The sequence below is a fragment of the Lynx rufus genome, unplaced genomic scaffold (genome assembly GCF_022079265.1).
Source record: "Lynx rufus isolate CCGP_SWC_20201006 ecotype Redwood Valley unplaced genomic scaffold, mLynRuf1.p SCAF_2, whole genome shotgun sequence".
Taxonomy (NCBI): domain Eukaryota; kingdom Metazoa; phylum Chordata; class Mammalia; order Carnivora; family Felidae; genus Lynx; species Lynx rufus.
Genome location: NW_025814834.1, coordinates 44532914 through 44546506, shown reverse-complemented (window position 1 = coordinate 44546506; position 13593 = coordinate 44532914). Strand labels below are relative to the sequence as shown.

At 39.9% G+C, this 13593-nt stretch overlaps 1 protein-coding gene across 5 annotated transcripts in view; it reads right to left on the bottom strand.

The window, feature by feature from the left end:
• HIBCH (3-hydroxyisobutyryl-CoA hydrolase) overlaps positions 1-13593 on the bottom strand; it is a 119754-nt gene that overhangs the window by 101241 nt on the left and 4920 nt on the right. For 3 of the 5 annotated variants that reach the window (XM_047085969.1, XM_047085970.1, XM_047085971.1), the window contains exon 1: positions 835-1273. The exons of the other annotated variants lie outside the window; for them this stretch is intronic. In XM_047085969.1, the coding sequence (XP_046941925.1) occupies positions 835-869 (35 nt within the window). In that variant the 5' untranslated portion in view covers positions 870-1273. Of the gene's footprint in view, positions 1-834; positions 1274-13593 lie in introns of those variants that run through there. 5 annotated transcript variants of the gene reach the window in all.

The window sequence follows — 13593 nt, the reverse complement described above, 5'->3', positions numbered from 1 at the left end:
CACTAACCTGGATGTTCCGTACACCTGTATTAACGCTGGAGCCAGCCAACAGAACTGAACGAGAAAGGCACACCACGTGCACAGGTGTAACAGCTGCCAAAGCAGGAGCGTTTGTTAGCCGCACAAAACACAGCACGAAAATCCTCCGAGTTGAAACCCCGCGTGTCCCCCCAAACTATACTCAGCTTTGAAGAAAGGAAAGAAATGGGAGTCAAAAAAAAGTTGTGTGTGCCCTGGGGAGACCGCTTTTAGGCACACAGGCTTGAGAAACGGAACGCAGAATACATATCGGCCCATCAGGCGACCCATCTCGAGATATTTAGTGGCCCTAACCGACCAATGAGCTACTTACCACTAGGCACAGTTGCCAAGAAATGAATTCCATACGTGGCCACACCTCCTCAACTTTCCCCTTTAAAAACAGGCCCATTCACGGCCTCCGTGCAGCCTCTTCCATGTAGTCCTGCTCGCGGCTCCCTTACGATATAGTCAATAAACTTCTATCTTCTTTGTTCTGCCTCAGGTGAATTCCTACACCTCCCGCCCCTTCCACCTGATCGTTGCCCCACATTTGAGGGTCCCCACCCAATGCGGAGACACCACAGGGTCAAGGCTGAATACGAACCAGAATAACAGAAAAAGGTGATGCTGCGAAGAAGGCGCCTAAACACAGTAAGAGCGACATAACAGAAAGGGGCCCGGGCTCAGATCTAAGAGCTGAGCCTCCAAAAGTGACTAGAAATTTCGAGGCCAGGCAGTCGCCACCTGCAACCCTCTGCCACCTCGGCGAGCGCAGCCCCGGAGCCTGCGCTGGCAGCTCGCTAGCTCACTCACCTGCACATGAAGCTCCACGCCTCTGGCAGCCCCATGGTGAAGACACCCACAAACTTAAAGTAGTCAGAGCAGGCGCACAAGAGTGGCTCGTCGCGCCGCACTTCAGACCCGCCCACCGCCGCCGCCGCCGGGCGCCTCCAGACACAGATGACAAGTCCTCCGGGCGGCCAGAGAGGCCCACTGCGGGATTTTCCGCTACCGGAGAGCGCTGAGGGGCAGGGCGAAAACCCCTGCGGGAGGAAATGGGTGGAGAGCGGAAGAAGCGGACGGGGCGGGGCTTGGCTAGGGGGCGGGGCCTAGGCGAAGGCGGAAGGCGAGATCCGGCATCGTTGGAGTAGCGGCCGAGTGCTGACGCCCGCTGACGCCCGCTGACTGGGCAAAGAGAGGTGGCTCCCTGGAGGCTCTCTTGGGCTGGGCTTCACCGGCGTCGTTTGACTAGCGGAGACTGACATGAAAGACTTTGCTTGAGTTTGAAGATTTTTTTTAACTAAAAATATAAGCTTAGTATTCTCTCGTTTGAGGATCAGATGAAATACGCTTGATAATAGGACACTGATGTAGTTTAATCCTAACCTTACCACAGCAGAACTTCTTTTACATTAGGATTGGTATATTTCAAGTTTTTTGGAAAAGTTATTGATCCCCTACTCCTCTTCAATAGCAGGCAAAAATCTGTCCCATTAAGAGGTGATAGATAACGTCTTCACCAACAAAACAAAGTTAACTGTTACCAACGAAAGCCTAATTCTATTCAGAACGTAGCTTACTCAAAATACTCGAAGTATTACTCAAAGTATACTCAAAATTACTCAAGATTTACCTTATACATTAGGATCCACTGTTGATTCAGAAGAATGTTCTTCTGTATCCCAGTACACCCAGATGTCCAGCAGCAAAAATTTCATCACCGCTAAAGCATTGGCACATTTGTCAGAAAAAAGGAATTCAGTGAAGCATTTCAGAGGGAGGGGAGTTAAAAGAGTTAATCCTAGCAAATTAACATTTAAGAAGATACTGTCAAGACTTTGGTCAAAAGTTACTTTTCTAACTTAGATCAAATATATGTACTGAATGCCCACTGAACAAAAGACAAACAGGCATCCCAGAAGGAACTTCTGACCTGCAATTCAGTTTTTAAACAGCTATGGGACATCAATATTTTATATCACCATCTGACATTGCCATCATTCAGTGTGCACAAAAAGTCTCATTCAGTGTACGCAAAAAAAAATGAATGGATCCCTCAACCCAGTACGGTTTATTGGAAAGAGCATGGGCTTTTCTGTTAAACAGCCCAAGATTATATAATCTTCCCTGTTCCCTTAGCTTCATGTGCACATAGCCTGTGTCTCACAAGGCCTCATGCTTAGAAAGGCTCTGCATTTGGTTTAATGTTCTATTTTTAACAAGTTTTTAACAAGGTGCACCACATTTTCATTTTGCTACAGGCAGATCCTAGTAATTAATGTAGTTGGTCCTGTCTTGTCCCTAGCATGCTGACTTTAGTGACCTTGGGCAAATTATGTAACCCAAGATGTTTTTCAAAAGTGTTCATACCATTTTGGATTAAGTATTCTTTCTAGGGGTACTTCGGTAGCTCAGTCTGTTGAGCATCCCACTCTTGATTTTGGCTCAGGTCATGATCCCAGAGTAATGCGATCAAACCCCGCATCGGGCTCAGTGGTGAGCATGGAGCCTGCTTAAGATTCTCTCTCTCTCTCTCTCTCTCTCTCTCTCTCTCTCTCTCTCTCTCTCTCTCCCCCTCTCTCCCTCTCTCTCTCTCTCTCTCTCTCTTTCTCTCTCTCCCCCCCTTCATCCCCCACTTGCACTCTCTCTCTCTAAAAATAAATCTTAAAAAAAAAAAAAAGAATTCTGGTTGCAGAAAACCCACAGAATAGGAAAAAAACTTTGCAAATGTAGTATTTGATAAAGATTTTGTACCTAGAACATGTAAAGAACTATTACAACTTAATTTTAAAAAGACACAGATCCTTCTATTTAAAAATGAGCAAGGGATCTGAATAGACAGCTCTTCAGAGAAGATCTACAAATGATAAATAATCTTATGAAAAGATACTCAACATAATTAGCCATCAAGAAAATACAAATCAAAACCACAATGAGATACGACTTGATACTCACTAAGATGGTTATAATAAAAAAGACAAACAGTAATAAGTGTTGATGAAGATACAGAGAAATAATAATCTTCATATACTGATGGTGGGAATGTAAAATTATATGGCCATTTTGAAAAAATTTGGGAATCCCTCAATTGGTTAAATATAGACAACCATAAGACCTAGTAATTCCACTCCTATGTATATACCCCAAAGAAATGAAAGTATAGTCCACACAAATGTTTATAACTACTCATAATAACCAAAAAGTAGAAACAAGTATGTATCAACTGATGGGTTAAAAAAAGTGACATATTCATATAATGAAATATTATTTGGCTATGAAAAAAATGAAGTACTGCTACATGCTACAACATAGATGAACCTTGAAAACACTATGTTAAGTGAAAGAAACCAAGTGTGAAAGACCAAATATTGTGTGATTTCATTAACATGAGTGTCCAGAATAAGCAAATGTACAGAGCCAAAAGTAGACTAGGGTTCAGGAAGGGTGACAGCTAAGAGGTATTGGGTTTCTTTGGAGTAATAAAAATACTTTAAAATGTATTGTGGTGATGGGTGAACTATACTAAAAGTCATTAAATTGTATACTTTAAATGGGTGAACTGATTGGTACATGAATTATATCTTAATTTTAAAAGAATTCTGGTTGCTCCACATCCTCATCAACATTTTATGCTTTCAGTCTTTATTTTTACCCTACTGATGTGTGGGTAGTGTTATCTCATTGTGGTTTCAATTTGCATTTCCCTGGTGTCTAATAATAATTGAGCACTTTTTTTCTTTGCCTCTCTTCTTTTGTAAAGTGGCTGTTCAAGTCTCTTGCCTATTTTAAACGAAGTTATCTTTTTCTTATTGCTTGATGCAATCATTCTGTGTTGCTGTTACAATTTGCCCCCAAGTTTAGCAGCTTAAAATAACAAATATTTATTATCTCTCTCAGATTCTGAGGTTTAGGAATCAGAGAGAGGCTGAGAGGTAGTTCTGGCTCAGAGTCTCTCCTGAGGTTGCAGTCACAGTGTTTGCTAGGACTACAGTCATTTGAATGCTCATTTGGGGCAGGAGGACCCCCTTCCAAACTCACTTATGGGCTCATTGTCAAGCTTCAGTTCCTTGCTACATAGGCCTTTCCACAGAGCTGCTCACAGCATAGCAGCTCCATTTCTCCAGAGTAAGTGAGCCAAGACAGAGAAACACCAAAACAGAAGCCAGAGTGTCTTTTATAATCTAATCTTGAAAGTGAAGTACTATCACTGTGGCCTTATTCTATTGGTCACACATACCACACCTGGAGGCGAGGATCACTGAGGGCTGTGTGGAGGCTGGCTACCACTCGTGAATTATTTTTTTTCTTTTCTCATTACCAGTCAGTCATCAAGGCATACCAATTATTTCTTTGAAGCATCTCTCAGATTTGCCCTATCCTCTTGCCCTGTCCCATGGCAACCATTTCAGCACCCACATATAACTCATTCCAAATCTAACTTCCCTCTTCACCTGCAATCATCACACCCTTCAATGCACTCTGCATTTCATTGACAACAAATTCTCCCAAGATACTATTCAACTTTGGCTTATTATTCAGCTGCTAAATAATCTCGCAATTGTCTATAGCTATGTTGACCAATACTAGACACGTGTGGCTATTGAGCATTTGAAATGTGGCTTGTGCAAGTGAGGAAATGAATTTGTCTTTAATTTAAATTTAACAACTGAAGCAGTGTAAAATTTTTTTAATATTGATTACATGTTAAAACGGTAATATTTTAGATATATTGGGTTAGGGAAAATATATGATTATTTTCAGTTGTTTCTTTTTATTTTTTTAGTGTGACATAGAAAGTTTTAAATTACATACGTGGCATTATTATTGAACAGCAGTGGTCTGTAATGTCGAGTTCAAACTGACTGACTTTTGAGGTGACAGAAATAGGGCTCTACCTTACCTACCCAAACTTATTTCCCATGTACCTGCCCTCATTCCTGTCACACATCTCTCCTGGATGCCCCTGAGTACCTAATGTTCATGTCCTGCCTCTGTTCCTTGGTTCAGGTGATTTCTTATGTCAGGAAAGCTGTTCTTCTTTCATCCTCTTCTAAAATTTTTCCATCCTGAGGGCCTGTCTTGAGTCTCATTTTCCTGCAACAGTCTCTTATTCTAACCTGTACCAGATTCTTTTCTCCTGCATTTGAATTATACTTCTCATCAGCATCCTAGTTCATCACTCATTTCTTGCTTAATTGTTTGCTGAATGCTAATCTTCTCTCTTGAATTATACATTCCTTGAGGATAGAAACTATATCTTATATGTTGTCTGAATTTTTCGAAAACCTAGTGCTAGGGACATGATAAACAGGCATACAGATTTGATATACTAATTAACTAATTAGGAAAGATTTTGCATACAAATAACTGTGTGAATCTTAATCAGTGTAAACCTGGCATTGGTATGGAAAATAAGTTGTAAAAATTATTTGTCAAAACACAAATGCTCCTTGAATTAAGTACGCACAACATGTGAAAGATTATCCAGGAGCCAACACCAGGCAGGGAAGTGACTCCCTAGTGCTCTTCCCTGTTAGAAAGTGATTGGTAATCAATGAAAGGCTCTGAAAAGCTTGCCAAAAGATCACCACTGTTGGGTTGAGGTCCCTCAGCACACCTAGCCCCACCCCCTACCCCTAAGCTCCACCACCAAACAAGGATCTCTTCAGTGCCAGAAGTGAGCTGCTTACACTAGCTGTCCCAATAACCCACTTCTGGAAAAGCCTCAGCGGTTGTGCCTTTTCTTCACTCTAACCAGCCTGAGGCTGTGCTACCTGGTCAGTTCTACCCTGCTCCCTTGCCCATGAGTTGGGTGGTAAGTCTTAAGGCTCAACCCTCCACTCCCTTCGATCAGTCTTCTTGAAAGAGTGCTGAAACCACTCATTTCACCTTCTTTTCATACCTGAATTTCCCAAAGTTTTGCAAAGTGGCCTTTTGTGGGAATAGTGTTTTGAGCCAATCTTTTTGTTTGTGTGCGTGTGTGTGTTTTTGTTGCTGTTGTTTTTGTTTTGTTTTCTTTTGTTTTATGCCAAGCTCCAGGGAAAAAGCCTGACCTAGAATTATCTCATTGGTCCCAACCTAAAGCTGTAAGTGTAGTGGTCTCAGTGTACCCCTTTGGCCAGCACCAACCACAGGATGCATACAACACAGACTACATGCACAGAGTCCCAGGTGTCTTCCCAAACAAAAGGAATTGGGTCATACAGTGGAGGCCAAAAAGTAAGACATTGCTCAATTATTACCAACAAGCAGTGCAGAAAACAGACCTTCATCCAATGACAATGTTAATCTCAACTTATTGGTCCCAAAAAGGACGTGATCCTTTCTTATATATAACTAGGTGAGCAGCATGGGATACTGTTGAACCTGTGACCCAACAGCTCTTCTTTTAAGGCATTTATCGTTTTCTCCTTTGTACTACAGTCATGGATGAGTAACCTTATAGACCCCAGAGTTCTGGGGAAGCCCAAAGTCCAGTAATGAAATCTGACCCCTTCCTTTTCCTCTTGCTCAGCGCCCAGTGCAAGTTAAATAAGCCCTTCTGTAAGGCTAATATTCAGTAAATAACATCAGTATGGCTACATGGTTGTTAAGACATCGAAATGCTTCCAAACCAATTAATAAGTACCCACTGTCCATGTCAGCTAATCTGGTCAATCTGGCCCCAAGGACCCCAGGTGGGCACTACTGAGAAGACCAACCTGGTACCTGCCAACCGGCAGGCCACAGCTGTCTACACTAGACCACAATGCCATGTGCTCATAGTAGGCCAAGCCCTTTTATGGAAGATAACACTTCTGGCAATAGTGCTGTGTACCTGAAGGCATGTGCCTGGTGCCTGTCAGGCTGCTGCCTTGGTCGAGACTGCCTGCTGCGGGCTAACCCCAACGTTGCCTTAAAGCACTGCAGTATACCACAGCTGTTCAATATTTTGAATATCACCCTTGCCCTTTTGTATGTTTGTGCTAATCACTGTGTGCAAACCAACGAACAGGACCCAACTACGTGCATAGTAGTGCAGTTATTGAAAGGATCACATACGCCAAAACTGGATCCAAAAAATCTCAAGTAGCACCACATCTGGGTGCCTTTTCTTCTCTCTCCCTCTTTTCTTGGCCACATGCAATCTCGTGCACACTTGTGAGATGTCTGCTTCTCTCCTGGTGCTTTGTCTAGTCAATTTGAAGGCCTCTTATAATCCAGGTACTATGTGAGGTGTTGGGCCCTGCAGCCTTGGAGGTTAAAGGGTGCTATGGAAGCACCTAGTAAGGCCACCTGTCATAAACCAGAAATCAGAGAAGGCTTCTCAGAAGAAGTGACTGTTTTAAACATAGGGAAACTCGGCACAGATAGAGCAAAGCATACGACTGCAGATTCTGATGGTGGCACTAGAGAGGTAAGGTGGGATCAGATCACAAAGAGCCCGTGAAGCCACCTTTAAAGAGTATGTAAGCAGAAATACAACATTATCAGATTTTAGTTCCGTCAGTATCACTTTGAAGTATGGCCAGTGGGTCAGAGAGAACACGTCTGGCTCCCCACACCCCTCCCCATATCTTTTCTGTGCTTTCATACTTGCTTGACTTGCAAGAAGTTTTGATTTGCCCTGGCTTGTCTGATCCCAACTGTACTTCATGACATCATCCCACAATTTGGCTTTTAAATAGTTATTTATTTACATACTCTTTTTCCTTTTGCCATGTTTGCTAACTCGCCAATCTGTTTCTCATTATCTGAACTCAGCAGAGCAATCTGATTAGCTCATGAATGTGAGACCTTGGATCAAGGGGCATTTGGGTTTCATCATCTATTTGGATACTGGGGGTGTCCATGGCTTCCAAGATTAAGTGGGTTTGGCAGGGAAGGGTGACTTATTTCCCAGATCATCAACCAGTATCCATGCCCAGAGTTATGATTCAAATAGCAACTGATAAAAATAGGAGCATTAATAAAATAGAAAATTTTAAAAACAAAAATGGTTTCTGTTAGAAAAAAATGTGCACAGAAACATTCTAGAAGAATATCTACCCCAAATGTTAACAACAGGTAGGTGGTGGTGAAAGTATGGGTAACTCAGTACTTCTCTATAGTTATTTATATTTTCTATTGTTTATCATGAGAAAAGTTGTTTTATTAACAAAACACAAAAGTGGTTTTAAGGAAATGACAAATACTGCGCAAAATCTACCATATTTTTTTCTTTATAAGTAATTCTGAAAATAGTTTTTGGACAAATTTTCTGTTTACTAGATGCACTGGATTCTAGGGAGTTGCTACCAGGTAGTGATGTACCACATCAAAGAAGATTGAAAGGTTTATGTTTTTTCCATAAAATAGTTTCTCCAAATAAAATTCTTAGAAAAGCTTTAATACAGCTGGTCCAAAGGTAGTGAGTTATCCCAATTGATTGTTCACAGTCAGTTACAGATCTCTTTGTTCTACTCTTCCCCTTTTTCACTATTGCACTTCACTAAAAAAAAAGGAAAAGAAAAAGAAAAGCTGTAATGCATTTCTTGACTTTGATGTATTGCATGTCAAATTATATCTCTAATAATTAAAAACACACGCATAACACATACACATCATAAGATGTAATGCTAACATTGTAAAGACTTCAAAAAAACATAAGCCTTGATACATAGTAACAGTACAGAATCTATTTGTATATTTCTAATAATTGGTATATTTCTAATATGCAATGTCATTTAAAAATATGTGTATTATATAGGCACAATCTTGAGGACCTCAGTTTAGCAATGCATATTTAAAATGACTATTAAAACATCTCCAAATGAGGGGCGCCTGGGTGGCGCAGTCGGTTAAGCGTCCGACTTCAGCCAGGTCACGATCTCGCGGTCCGTGAGTTCGAGCCCCGCGTCAGGCTCTGGGCTGATGGCTCGGAGCCTGGAGCCTGTTTCCGATTCTGTGTCTCCCTCTCTCTCTGCCCCTCCCCCGTTCATGCTCTGTCTCTCTCTGTCCCCAAAAAAATAAATAAATGTTGAAAAAAAAAATTAAAAAAAAAAAATCTCCAAATGAGTAAATGAGTAAACTGATCTGTCCTACCAAGTTCAGTAAGTTACATTACAAATTCTATGACATTAGCAAGTGCCACAGGGAACTGTGTAATCAGGAAGATCTTTTGTAATAATTATGGCTTTTAAGCTCTTCCGGGTTTCCCTAGAACTGTTTGTATGTATGTACACATAGCAATAATAGTTACAAAAATGTAAGTAGATTAACATTTGTCTTAAAGTATGCATATACCTTTATTAGGTGCTTTAATATTTGGTATCTCTTTTAGGGAGGAGAAATAAAATCAAATGAATGTTGAAATGGTATGTTTTTCTACTCATATGAGAAAGGTTTTCGAATCCTTTTCAGAGTCACTTTTACGTTGTGCTTGGTTGGTGAGACTTTCTATGCTCTTACTACTATATTCACTTTCCCTGAGAGCTAAGGAAAGAAAATTATAATTATTGGTATTCCATGCAACTACAATGCTCAAAAACCCTCCTTTAAGACTCTTGCCTCCAAATCCAAATTAAAAAACCAGGATAACTCATCCCATGATATTAGTGGTAAAATCAATTGAAATTTGTGTAATTTCTGCCTATATTTAGGAGCAAAAGAATAACTTAGAGCAAAAAGATAGTGGAAGGCAAGACAGCAATGTTTGGGATGTGTTTTTAAGATTCACAGTGGAGGGGCGCCTGGGTGGCGCAGTCGGTTGAGCGTCCGACTTCAGCCAGGTCACGATCTCGCGGTCCGTGAGTTCGAGCCCCGCGTCGGGCTCTGGGCTGATGGCTCAGAGCCTGGAGCCTGTTTCCGATTCTGTGTCTCCCTCTCTCTCTGCCCCTCTCCCGTTCATGCTCTGTCTCTCTCTGTCCCAAAAATAAATAAAACGTTGAAAAAAAAAAAAAAGATTCACAGTGGATAAAGTAGGAAGTAATTTTCAGCTGATGAAAGGTTTATGGTAAATGGTAACACCAAAGATTTTTTTCAAGTTTTAATTTGTGACTTCAACAGCAACAACTTAGAGATAGCTGCTGCTGTATGCTGACCTCTTCCTAGGTTCTGGAGTGTATTAAGGATGGGACCTCCACCCTGACAGAGAACATAAGACTATGTAAGAAGATGGAGAGCAGGAGGCCAGAAATGGTGTGGAGAAGTGAATGGTGACTGGAAATTCACTGCTTTTCCTCATCCTGTCAAGCAATGCCCTGCACCTTTCACTTAATTCATTGGTCCTCACAGAAGCATCTGTTGAATTGCATTTACTATTATTTCCAACATAAAATGTAACTGTATTTGTCAGGTAATATATTTAACTTTTCTTGTGGAAAAAGAGGGGGAAAATGTGTATGAAGAAAGACACTGAAATAAGTACCAAAAAAGGAGACAAGTGTATGTTCTTTCTAATTTTCCAAGGTTTTCTTTCCATTTATAACATTTCTTTTGTGGAAACCTGAGATTAGTCACAATAAGCAAATATTCCAGTGTCAGTACATTCTATAAAAACACTTATGATAATCATTTAGGGTCAGATTTAATATTTGTGAAGGCATTTTAAAAGCTAGAATTATTTTTAAGTTGTAAGGTATTAGGAGTAATAATACAGCCTATGTGCCCAAATGTGTCTCCAAAGGCACTTAAATACCAGAAAAAGAAGTTAGTTAACAAATTAAAAACCCAGTATAATCAGCATGTGAGAGATCTATTTGTCTCCTCTTGCCTTTCTAGTCTCTTGTTGCATTAAGTTTTTACGAGAATGATTTGGTAACATGATGTGTAATGGAGATAATATGGGTGCAGTTTAGGAAAAGAACTTGATTTTGTATGTTAGATATTTTAAAGTAGCCTTTTAAAGTTCTTACTGAATAGCTAAGAAATTAAGAGATATTTGATGTTCTATTCCCTATGAAATGAATGTCATAATCATACTTGTCATGCAATATCCAAAAGATAGATTAAGAAATTGTTAACAATTCGTAAAAATTGTTAAAAATTTGTAAAGCTACGCCAACTTATTCCAAAACAAAACACACCAAAGGAATAAGCAATCAGGATATAAATATTCTGAGATTACAAAGTATGCAATAAAATGATTTTACAAACTAAAGAGTATCAGGGAGGATCCAACAATAAATTGATTTTAGGGTCTTCTCTGGATAGCTAATGTAAACAAGAAAATATTCAGGAAAGTTTAAGAATTGGAGGAAATGACTCAATTGATAATATGCTCCAGCAGATAACCTTTGTACTAAACCACAAGAACACTCTACACTAATCAGCAGGGGCTGGGCTGGGCAGTTTAGTAAGGAATGTTCAAATGAAGACAGGGGAAGGCGATCCAGTGTCCCTCCCCCAAACTTTTTGCTCTCAGATTCCAGCGTTTAACTTAATTTAATCCAGTGTTAATTAAGACAGAGTGGAGATCAGACCCTAAGGGTCCAAATAATTCAAGGTTTTGACATTTACTATATTTTACCTCTAGGAACATGGAAAAGTAAGTGAAAAAGTATATAATTCCCATTTTATGAAAATTAACATATATACATTGTGTGTGTGTGTGTGTGTGTGTGTGTGTGTGTAGTGTGATAGAACAAAGATAAATATATAAACCCAATAAAATTTTGTTAGAAGCCTATAAGCCCAGGAATTGGAAAACACCTATAAATATACCTGCATTACTTGTTCTAAAAAAATCTATCCTTTGCTTTTGATACCTTAGCTACTTGTAGCCCTCAATATTATATCTGATTCCCCCTAGATTATATAGTTCAGTAAATTTTCACTGTAACTTAAGAACAACTGAAAAAGTTGTAATATACTATCACAAATGCTAATGATTTCTCCCTCAAATCTTTATTTATTTTTTTTAATTTTTTTTTTAACGTTTATTTATTTTTGAGACAGAGAGAGACAGAGCATGAACGGGGGAGGGTCAGAGAGAGGGAAACACAGAATCTGAAACAGGCTCCAGGCTCCGAGCTGTCAGCACAGAGCCCGACGTGGGGCTCGAACTCACGGACCACGAGATCATGACCTGAGCCGAAGTCAGCCGCCCAACCGACTGAGCCACCCAGGAGCCCCACCCGCAAATCTTTAAAAGAAATCACAGCTTTGCTGTGTTTTCACGAGAGTTGTTCAATCTTTTCTAAGACAAGTATAAATGATTTGTACTAGTTAATGATTTAAAAGGAATCCATAAGATTGTGCAATATGGTGCTAGGAAACTCTTACAATTAATTCAAATCTAGTCCTTGTGTGGATAACCTACATTTTCCTTATTTGTTAACCACCTAATATACTATGGTTGCGTCATCTTTCCATACGCTTGACAGAAGATATACAGGTGGCAAATGCTGCAAAAATCATTAAAATCCAGCCAACTACAGTCAAAACCAATTTCACATGTCTAGCAGCTGATTTCAGGTTATGAGGTGTGGCAGGGGCAGGTGTGCAATGTTGATCTATGAGGGAACAACTGGAGACTTCAAGCGAGTTTAATATGACGGAGGAAAGGGTATGACTCAGTCTAGAAAGCTGAGAACTGCCTGCTGCCACTGCTACTAGTGACCCTGATTCTAGAGCCCTTGGCTAACGTGTCATTAAAAGTCATGTTGAGCCTCCGATTTCAGCTCAGGTCATGTTGAGTCAGTCAGTTGAGCTTCCGATTTCAGCTCAGGTCATGATCTCACAGTTTGTGGGTTCAAGCCCCACATTGGGCTCTGTGCTGACAGCTCAGAGCCTGGAGCCTGCTTTGGATTCTGTGTCTCCCTCACTCTCTGCCCCTCCCCCACTCACACTGTCTTTCTCTCTCTCTCCCTCTCTCTCTCAAAAATAAATAAACCTTAAAAAAAATTAAATCATGTTTCAAAAAATATATAAATCATTTAATGATATGGCGAAATGCTCATATATGATGATTAAACAACAGCTCACAAAACAGTATGTTTAGTAACATTTGTAAAAATAATACAGAGAGAGAAGATGGAACATTACACTCTAAAATGCTAATGGTTACAGTATTTGCGGTGGGTTTTATTTCCTTCTTCATATTTTTTTCACATTTTTTGAGTTTCCACAAACTTTTCTTCATAATGTGTTAATTTTATAACAAGAAAAAAGTCAACAGTTTCATCTGAAAGCATTTATTTAGAATACTTAGACTATTTTTCAAAATATTTACAATATTTGAAAAAGCTAATTTGGGCACAGAGTTACTTTATTGAAATTAAAAGGCTATGCCATTGGCACAGTATAATCCAAAAGAAGATGAATGAAAGGAAATAGAGGACTCAGAAATATGGCCTAGTGCATAAAACAGCTTAATGTATGATACATTGATCATTACACATTAGTGGGATGTTTGCTCACTAACAATGTCAGGAAAGTTGGCTAGATATTTGAGGGAAAATGAACTTGGAGTAATAAAAATGCAACTAAAACTGTGATGTGAAATTAGGAAAGGTTTTTTTTGTTTGTTTGTCGGTGTGTATTTGATAATAGACACAGTAATGAGATAGGCAACATCATTGACAGTGAGGAGTGTTTTGAAGGGCAATTGTC